Consider the following 9,328-nt stretch of genomic DNA (forward strand, 5'->3'; position numbering starts at 1 on the left):
TCACATTTTATCAACCCCTCGAAAACGCCGTGTGCCCTATTTAAAATCTGTGAAAAAAACGTCCGGTTTTAGGATTTTTTCACCCACTTATCACGGCATATGGTGTTCGTAGCTATGTTTATATTTTATCTGAGAAGTTTCAGATTGACTTTTGGTACACTCGAGAACAACGCTCGTTTTTTTCGTATTTGCATATCAAATTGGCACGCACTGTAGTGAGGCATTTCCAGTATAAACCTGCGGGAGCTCGTGAATGTGATCGTTACCGAGTCGGCGAGAATTATTAGCGCATGCGTGCTGATTTTAGGTTGATTCTAATTCGTCGTTAGCGCCGATTGTTCATACGCCGCTGCTTGGGGTTTCAGAAGGAGTAATGCGAGATGACACGGTGGAAGGAAGAGAAAATGGTTACTTGCCGGGATCGAACCTGGGACCTTCCGAGAAGGAACACTATAACAGGCTGCTCACCGAGTGGGACGTGGAGAACTTCCTCGATGGTGTTTCCGCCGGAGGGATGAAAGAAAATTCGACCACGGTGGTAACTAGTGCGCAACCGATGGATCTGGCCAGTGATGACAGGACGTCCTCTGGTGGTCATAGTGATAATAAGAGTGCCGCTATGCGAGGTGAATATCGTATTCACATGTCGTTGATTAATTGGATTAATAGGTCCGCCTTCTACTGAGACTTGTGGAAGGAATGAGGAGAAGATGGAGGAGGATATCTTGAAGTAATGATGGGGGAGTGGGTAGTGAGGCCGACTCACAATGTAGAGGTTGTGAGTTCGAAACTTGGGAGCGCTTTTTTAGCCGCCAAAACGTTTAAGTGTTCTCGTTCAGGTCGGCAGTTCACGCCCCTGAAGATGCTTCCCCACGCGCTGCTATTGTAGCGAATAGTGCAGGCAAGAGCCTTTTGGGAGATGGAACCGCCTTGACTCGAGGTGATGCTATATTAGGGATCGACGAAATCTGTGCGGGCGATGGAGGAATCAGATGAACTGCAGTTTAGTCATTTCTCTGATGCTTCGGTGGAAATTCGAAATCATAGTGGTTATACCGCAGTGTGGGAAAATATGCTCATGGTCGACCACATATGTTGGTGACAATATGGAAATTCTGAGGAAAATTTCCGAAATTCTTGCGGGTTCCTGTGCATTTCTACCCTAGTTTGTATATGAACTCCTATAGTTAGTGAGGAAACTCCTAGGGTCAACTGAGGAAAGCGATCATATATTACAACACTGTTCTACCGTAACGGTTTATGCAAGTCAATAAGTAACTCAGAATGAATGGAAATCGATAATTTGTGTGGAGCATATTTTTCAGATATGCCAAGGAGCGTTTCGGGTGGTAGTGGAACGGTGCCTCGGGCAACTACTCCTGGTGAGTTGTCTGTACGGAAGTACACATGTCGCTTCGATATTGGCATCGAGAACGACAAGGAATTCCAGGTAGATAAAGGTGGCATGCTGGGGTTGAACCTGGGTTGTTATGTGGGTGGATGGAGTTTTGTCTCACTGAGCTGGATGGATGTGCTTTTCAGGTGGCGAGGCGAATCATCGGTCAAAAAGGCGCGAACATGAAGAGAATAGTCAGCATGTCGAATGCAAAACTGCGCTTGAGAGGACGGGGTTCGGGGTAATTGAAATGGCGGGCTTGATCGATCGCGTGATCGACTTTTCAAGCCGGCACACCAGTGTTGGAGGAAGATATGTTTGCTTCCCTCAGCTGAGCTCAGGAGTTTTTACACTAATGATAGGAGTTTATATATGAATTCGGATAGATGTGTACAGAAACCACTGAGAATTTCCCATGATTTGCTCGGAATTTCCATATTGTCACCAACACATGTACTTGATCATGTGCATATTCCCCCACACTGTGACGCAGCGTTAAGAAATGATCATTGGGCCGTTTTGTCGGGACGGTATGAAATCGATCACGTGATCGATTATGTGCGGTTGTAGGTATCTTGAGGGAGCTGCTCGTGTCGAGTCACCAGACCCTCTTCACCTCTGCATAAGTTGTCTCACTAAAGAAGGGTAAGCGGGGAATTCACTCCGGATGTTTCCGCTCGATTGCCATAGGGTGAGAGACACGTTATGTTCTGGCCTCCTTCTTCTGTGGAAAACATATCCCTCGGTGAAATTGTTATTTTCTGACATCATTCTCGTTTGGAAAACATATCTTTCTGTGAAAATGTTATTTTCTGACATCATTCTCGTTTGGAAAACATATCCCTCTGTGAAAATGTTATTTTCTGCCATCATTCTCGTGTGAATCACATATTTCTCGGTGAAAAATCTCTTTTCTTCAAATCACAAATTTTTTTCTGAATAACAAACCAAGTCTCGTATTTCTCGGTAAAAATTGCTTTTTGAGTGATAGAATGGAAATTATATTTCTCGGTGAAAAAAAAGGTGAAGATATTAGTAAACGGTGAAGTAGAGAGTTGCAACGCAGATAAGTTGGACCATTTATTGAGGCACTTGAGCTAGTGAATTCAGTTACGAAAAGGCCGTGGCAGAAAGCGCAAATTTATTAGAGAAAATTTACTCGGATTGGAGAGAATTTAATATCAGAAAACATCGTGGGAACCCGGTAAGTCGGTGGACTGTGAATCGAGCGGATGTGGGTTCGAATCTCGGTTGAGTATTTTCAATCCGTCGACCACCACGAGTGATCACATCGTGTTTAAGTCACAAATCTGAACAATTTGGGACAGGAGTTGGGACCACATCTGTAAGAGTCGCTGGGTTGTCGGGCATCACTATCGAGAAGGAAAGTAAAAAGGTGGAGAATTTGAAAAAAAAATGTTCGCCAAGTATCTTCCAGTGTTGAAATATGTGTTCGCTTTCCTCAGCTGAGTCCAGGAGTTTCCTGACTAATTATAGTAAGTTTACATTCAGATTTGGGTAGGAGTGTACAGAAACCAATGAGAATTTCCTCAACTTTTCTCATAATTTTCACAAATGTCACCTGCACATGTAGTTGACCATGTACATATTTTCTCACACTGGTATTGTCAAGCTCCAGTTCTCTCTATTTTCCAGGGATATCTCAAACTCCACATGAAGGAGCAGTTCTTGTTCAGCGGGAAAGGAGCTGATGGTCCCCAAAGAAGTTGTTGGTCGAGGAATACAGATAAACTCACGAGCGCATCTGCTGGTAGAAGAGTTCACAGCAAGGTGAGTCAACGGTCGTCTTTTTGGGAAATGCGAAGTATTGGTTGAATTTAAGTCTTCGTGTTTTCTTAGTTACGATCATAACTCCTTTTGCAGGCTGCAGGCACCTGCACTATATAGTCGATCAATCGACAACTGCTACGTTTGCTATGGAAGGATGCTCTTGTATGTACACTCGTTGTGATTATGTTGTCCATGCGTGCAGATTCATTGTGTCATCTGTCTCCTCTTCTTGAATGCTGCGTGATGATGCTAGAATGAGTGCATTTTCCCTCTCGTACTGATATTCATTTCTGTGTTTGTTACTTTACTTTTAAGCTTCCTCGATTTCTGATTAAAAAGATGCAAAATGAGTTTCAAGAGAACATTCCAGTTCGAGTTGCCATTGATCTTAATGGGTGTTTGCGTACTGTCCATACCACTACAAGGTAACAGGTGTGTTCGTTCATATTAACAGTATTGGACTTTAGCGCACGCCATGGTGATCGATTACTGAATTGGTTATATAAGAGTTTGACTCAATCCGATTCAAGGTGATGGATACAGTCTTTCTCTTTGCGTATGCAACTTTGCTAGTATTGCATTGCCATTCGAACGATACATCACTGACGTCCAGATAGGTGTATCCTCATGTCTCTTGGTATCGGGCTCTTACGCGGGTGACTATCGTGTTTGACAAATCGTGACGTGTTTGGTGTATTTTTATATATTCCTCTTGAAATTGTGTTGATGAGCTCAATGAGTGATCAGCGACAGGAGAGGGATTGCTGGTGACGGCTAGGCTGCGAGCGATGAGAGACGAGACGAGACGCCGGTCGTGCGGTGACGGGAGGTTTTCTCGGGTTTCTGCACGCTCGTATAGCAGTGCGCTAAGAGGTTTGAGTCTAACCGGGACAGCTGGTGATGATCACACTATAACCAGCGAGTAGTTGGAGGTTGACGGCTTGACAGACAGTTTTGAGCGATCAAGGATGAGTCTCGAATTGAGAGGTGACGCCCGATAGCGCCTTGGAGACGAGACGGATGAGACTGGAAATTCTCGCCGGATTGCCTCCATCTTTTCCCCTTATCATCTGAGCTGTCACAATGCACTTCATCGCTTTGACCGTCGCTGCCTTTTCTGCTGTGGCCCTTCAAGGTTGCAACAAGAACAATAAGACCACTACTACCACTACTACTACGACCGCTCCGACTATCACGCCTTCTGTGATTACCACCGGTGGTCCCACTAAGAAGCCTATTGTGAGCACTACCGCGGCCCCCACTAGTAACACCACGGTCACTCCTAGAAACACTACGGTCACGCCTAGTACCAAAGTTACCACAACCACTACTACAACTGCGGCTCCCACCAAGCACTCCTGTCTTTCCACTTCATGCAAGAATGAGGGCTATCAAGGAAACTACTGCATGAACGTCGAGATGATTGCTGGGAAACTACACGGTCACTGCTATAACAACACACAGGTCGCGTGCGTCTGTGACGTGCCACTGCCTGTTACCGCCTCTCCCCCTGATCCGTCTGTGCCAGCCGTGTCCTGCCTGCACTCCAAGTGCCCTGATGATTACTGTATGAACTCGCGTCCTGGGTTCCCTGGTAACTGCCATAAGAAGCGGGAGGTTGCATGCAGCTGCAGTGATCCTGATGCTGGTAAGATCATCAAAGCCTTGAGAGGATGAATATGCTGCCTGATGCGCAGCTTCAGCCGAGCCTACTGAAATAATAGACCATCATTTGGTCCTTCAGAGTAACTCGACTATTTTACCACGATGATTCGTTGTGTTATTACCACAGTAATCAATGGTTGTAAATTTCAATTGAAAACCTACACGATAGAGGACCCATAGAACGCTATGGCGTCATGATGCACCCATGGTCGTTGGAGTAATAAAATACCTCCCCCTCCCGGTCGCCGCTATACAGCTGAGAATCCCACCAGATGTTTGGTTGGGCCCCCCTGCCAATATCAACAGTGATCATAGTACTCGATTGGTTACTCTGTGCGGCGGGGCGGCTACGCCACCAACTCAAGACATGTCTTTGTGCATTAAATGTCTCTGGCCACCGGGGCCGCTATGCCACTCCCTTGAGACAGGGCTAAGTGCATTCAATATTTCTGGCTATTGGGGCCGCTATGCCAGTGCCTTGAGACATGCCTCAGCGCAATCAACTCCTCTGACCATAGAAGCAACTATGCGATCGCGAGGAGGCATGCGTTAGTGAAACCAATTTCTCTGTCCGGCGGGGCGGCTATGCCACTGCCTCGAAACATGCATTAGTGCAACCGATTTCTCTAGCGACTGGGGCGGCTATGCCACTGCACATTCCACAACACACCTTAGTGAAATTCCTATATCTGGGCGGCGAGTCGGCTATACCGCCGCCTCAAGACAGTGTCTTGAAGACACGCCCTAGTGAGATCAATATCTCTGTCCGGCGGGGCGTCTGTGCCGCCGCCTCAAGAGGTTTGCTCGTCCCATTAACAGGGCTCTACTTCTGACTTTAAGAGGTCTTTGTGTTAGTGCTGTCTCCTTGTGCGCGCGATGTATGGTGAACAGCCAACGTAAAGCACCTCGCCCATCGCATTCCCGCCCACTTGTCGTGCTCGATGATCCCGCCCTTGGGCCATAAAATGATTCCGCCATGAAATGAATGGCGCGACATCCCGATGGAGAGTGGAGCCATGGTTTCTGCCATGGGCAGATCCACAATCATCCAGCTCATCAAGGGACCGGGTTTGGACGCTGCATCAGAAGTCGGCGGTCGAGTAACACGAGAAGCCTGCCCATCTAGACGAGATGCTAAGTCATGACATGAACTGACAGGTTGGGATCCAGGAACGAGGTATTAGGTGCGATAGCTAACTCAGTCCGTAAGCCAAGTTTGAAGATTCGGCTGAGCTGCGAATCAGATAGTTTATAGTCAACAGCAGCACAATCAGCCTGAAGCGCTAGGGGTCTATCAAGGTGATCATATACAGACTCGGAAGGAGCCTGGACAAAAGAGTCGATACGATCGCCGAGACAATCGTGATTGTTGGAGTCCCCATAGGTTGTACGAAGCCAATAAACGCCTCTATCAAGAACAGTTGTGTAATCAACAAGCCCTAAGTCAGACTGTGCGGAAGGTTGGACCGCCGACAGAAGCCCTGCTTTGACATTCTCGCCGAAACAACGAACTAAATAATGCCACGCTGATCTCGAGCTCAATCCGAGGTGAGTAATTTCACGTTGAATAGCATGTAGAATGGAATTTATATGGCGAGAATCAGGAGAAAGTCCAGCATGACATCGATTATTAGGCATCCGCGTAGCTGTAATAGTCTGTACAGATTTCATACACTCAGCTAACACCTTGGGATCATCGCTCGATCCGGCCACTGATCGCACATTTCCAGCAGAATTTACGCTAGAAATCCCAGTGTAACGGGGTGGATTACGAACAGACGCGGCGTGGGAATCAAGAGCAGATGAAGAGGGTAGAGCTACTAGACCTTTAGCTAGCCGGAAGAAATAGATTTCGCGATATTTACTACGATCGCGAAGTTCGGGCAAAGCGGATAGAGCGTGTTCAAGTTCATCAAGTTGAACACCGTGTAAAAGCCCAACATCAACGTCTAAAAAGTCGGCTAATGTCTGTTCCCCATCCAGAGTAGAAGAAGTGAGCTTACCTGGTTCATCAGTAAGCATAACGGGTTCTCCACCAAATAACTTGATGGAGAACTTGGTCCAAGTTGTTGCGACTCGACACTTATCCAGTGCTCGGACAATTCGATCAGCTGGGCGTGCGCGCAATTATGTCGACGCATGCGTGCAGGGCCAGGTGCATGCGTGCATGGCCACACAGAGCGAGCCGTGTTCTAGAGTGTGAGTCACCACCCTTCCTCCACATCATTATCTTAGCGCTTAAAGCTGGATAAGTGTCGAAGGAGCTTGTGAGTATCCGAGGAAGCTGTCAGTGGAGTGTTTTCCAAGGTTATCATGTTTCCACCCTTCGGGCATGCTCGTTTCATGGCATCGAGCGTAACCGTTGATGATTCGTGATCGGGTCTGTGTCCTACGGGAGTCTTTCCGACTCGGTCCAATATCCCTCGGTGTAATGGATCACGCCTATTAGAGTTCGTTTATTGGACGGGTGCCACGCTTGCCTCGGATGTAGGCTAATGCACGAAGTTGTTGTAGGATCGCTGATGATTGCTCGGTGAGTCTGATGAGCTTTTCTGATAGTTATTTTCCGCACATTCACATGCGAAATGCCTCTCTCATCTGCGTTGTGGCGGCCCTTTTGATGGCCTCGTTTAGTGGTTGTTCGAATAATGGTGGTGGGACAACTACAACAGCCCAGCCTGCGAGCAGTACCCCTGCCCCTGGCAGCACTACAACGGGTCCATCGACTGCCCCTGGAAGCTCTACAACGGGTCCGACGACTGCTCCAGGGCCGACCACATCCACGACTACCGCCGCTCCTGGCAGCACTACAACGGGCGCGTTATCGACCACCACAGGGTCGGCCACGACAAGTACCACAACCCCGACTCCCCATGGGTATTCTTGCCCGTCAACCAATTGCTCATCGAATGGCGACTACTGCAAGAACGTTGCTAAAGGCAAAGGGGCCTGCCACCTACATATTCAACAACCTTGCTATTGTGATATCACGGCCGGACCAGATCCTGGAAAGCGAGATTGTAGATCTCCTGACTGTGATAGGTTCGGGGACTACTGCCAGAACTTCGAATATGGTCGAGGTCATTGCCATCGGAATGCTACTAAGGACTGCACTTGCCCGCCAATCACGAGCACGACCACTTCAAGCACTACCGGTCCTACGAGCCCGTCTCCTACCACTCCAGCTTCTACAAGCCCATCTCCTACCACTCCATCTTCTACAAGTCCATCTCCTACCAGTCCCTCTCCTTCCAGTTAAACATCTACCAGTCCGTGGCTTGGGTGTATCAGGGCGAGGCTGTCATGACCTGTGCAGTCACTGACACTACGACAAGTTCACCCGCCGCAAATATCCTGACTATCGTTTAATAGCCTTCATCGACTAGGTAGTCGAGAGACGGGTCAGCTCTGTGGAAGTTTCTGAGATATTTGACCATTCCGATCCAGCTGGGGGCACAGCTGAAAAATTGCCATATTATTAAGCAGGGTATATTGTCTTCGTTGTCAAAAATGTTATCATTCTTTCGGTCGAGCTCCTTAAGTCTTGGCTGTTTTAAAAACTCACCTTATCTCCCCCGAGGGCTGAAGATAGGTGAAAGTTTCACTCTTTTTTCACTAAGAGAACTACGATTAGAATCCAATTGCGACGGGTTCGGCCATGTCACCGTCGCCTGACAATAACTGCCTTGTGTTGAACAGTCTCGACCATGGGAAAGTGGAGGTATGGGTCGAAATCGCGAATATCAGTCGCATGTTCGTTCGTCATGAAAGATCTGTCTTGTAGAGGAGTCAGCTATTTGGTGAACTAGAAGGAACAAGTTGGATCACAGAGGTTATCCTCGTGTTAGGCGAATATTGCCACGTTGTGATACTATGCTTGATAACGCAACTAACACTTGAACGCTGTAGTGAACAATCACCATGCTTGGATGCATGGCAATTTGCTCTGCTTGAAGTTACATAAAATCGTGCTGAAGTCGTGCTTGTCTCCGTTGTCCCAAGCAACCAAGTAGACCTGCTGCCAGAAAAATTAAGGAATCGGCCTCAGTTGGAAAATTTCAGTTGCTCATCAGTGATCAATTCACATACGGTATGTCCCATCAGATACACTATTTTGAACCTCTTTAGAGAAGCTCGTTAGCCAGCCCGTGGCACAAAAATTTGCAATGACGGATGTTCGCGGTCCGCAAATCCCGGATCTAACCCCCAAAGGTTACTTTAGCGAGAGAGAAAGGAGGCGGTTTTCGCGAGCCATCTGGCTCGAACGAAAACCGCAATATGAGGTCAATTTAACCGCATAAGTGTGGAATCCGTTACGAGAATTGTATAACTCAAAGTTCTCGAGAATATTCAGTAACGATGTATCACACTATGTCAATGGAGTATGTTTGTGTAGCATATTATCGTCCGTATATCACTGCCCATATATTACCACCTCCCCATGCATCATTTCCCACATTGCAAACACAATCAGTT

General features: G+C 47.3%; 3 protein-coding genes across 3 annotated transcripts; all 3 read left to right on the plus strand.

Annotated features, from left to right (window-relative positions):
- Nucleotides 1-343: 343 nt before the first annotated feature.
- Nucleotides 344-3,508, plus strand: Pmar_PMAR008620 (hypothetical protein). The gene is made up of 9 exons (XM_002773031.1): nucleotides 344-626; nucleotides 670-730; nucleotides 840-940; nucleotides 1,326-1,450; nucleotides 1,543-1,637; nucleotides 1,967-2,041; nucleotides 2,507-2,600; nucleotides 3,053-3,187; nucleotides 3,257-3,508. The coding sequence occupies exons 1-9, from the start codon at nucleotides 374-376 to the stop codon at nucleotides 3,266-3,268; spliced, it is 951 nt and encodes a 316-aa protein (XP_002773077.1). The 5' UTR covers nucleotides 344-373; the 3' UTR covers nucleotides 3,269-3,508.
- Nucleotides 3,509-4,270: 762 nt separating this feature from the next.
- Pmar_PMAR008621 (conserved hypothetical protein) lies at nucleotides 4,271-4,864 on the plus strand (the record flags this gene model as incomplete). The annotated part of the gene is made up of 1 exon (XM_002773032.1): nucleotides 4,271-4,864. The coding sequence occupies one exon, from the start codon at nucleotides 4,271-4,273 to the stop codon at nucleotides 4,862-4,864; it is 594 nt and encodes a 197-aa protein (XP_002773078.1).
- Nucleotides 4,865-7,409: 2,545 nt separating this feature from the next.
- On the plus strand, nucleotides 7,410-8,526 carry Pmar_PMAR008622 (salivary glue protein Sgs-3 precursor, putative; the record flags this gene model as incomplete). Its single annotated transcript, XM_002773033.1, has 1 exon — nucleotides 7,410-8,526. A coding segment is annotated over one exon (702 nt), but the record flags the coding sequence as incomplete, so codon positions are not given.
- Nucleotides 8,527-9,328: the final 802 nt, after the last annotated feature.

The sequence above is a fragment of the Perkinsus marinus genome, assembly GCF_000006405.1.
Source record: "Perkinsus marinus ATCC 50983 genomic scaffold scf_1104296959646, whole genome shotgun sequence".
Classification (NCBI taxonomy): Eukaryota; Perkinsozoa; order Perkinsida; family Perkinsidae; genus Perkinsus; species Perkinsus marinus.

Bases quoted from the DNA above. Each gene is read 5' to 3' on its own strand.
- Pmar_PMAR008620 (XM_002773031.1), top strand. From the start codon at position 374: ATGCGAGATGACACGGTGGAAGGAAGAGAAAATGGTTACTTGCCGGGA. The intron at 1,638-1,966 runs GTAATTGAAATG...GTGCGGTTGTAG, and splicing joins TTGAGAGGACGGGGTTCGGG to GTATCTTGAGGGAGCTGCTC. The intron at 2,601-3,052 runs GTAAGTCGGTGG...TCTATTTTCCAG, and splicing joins GAAAACATCGTGGGAACCCG to GGATATCTCAAACTCCACAT.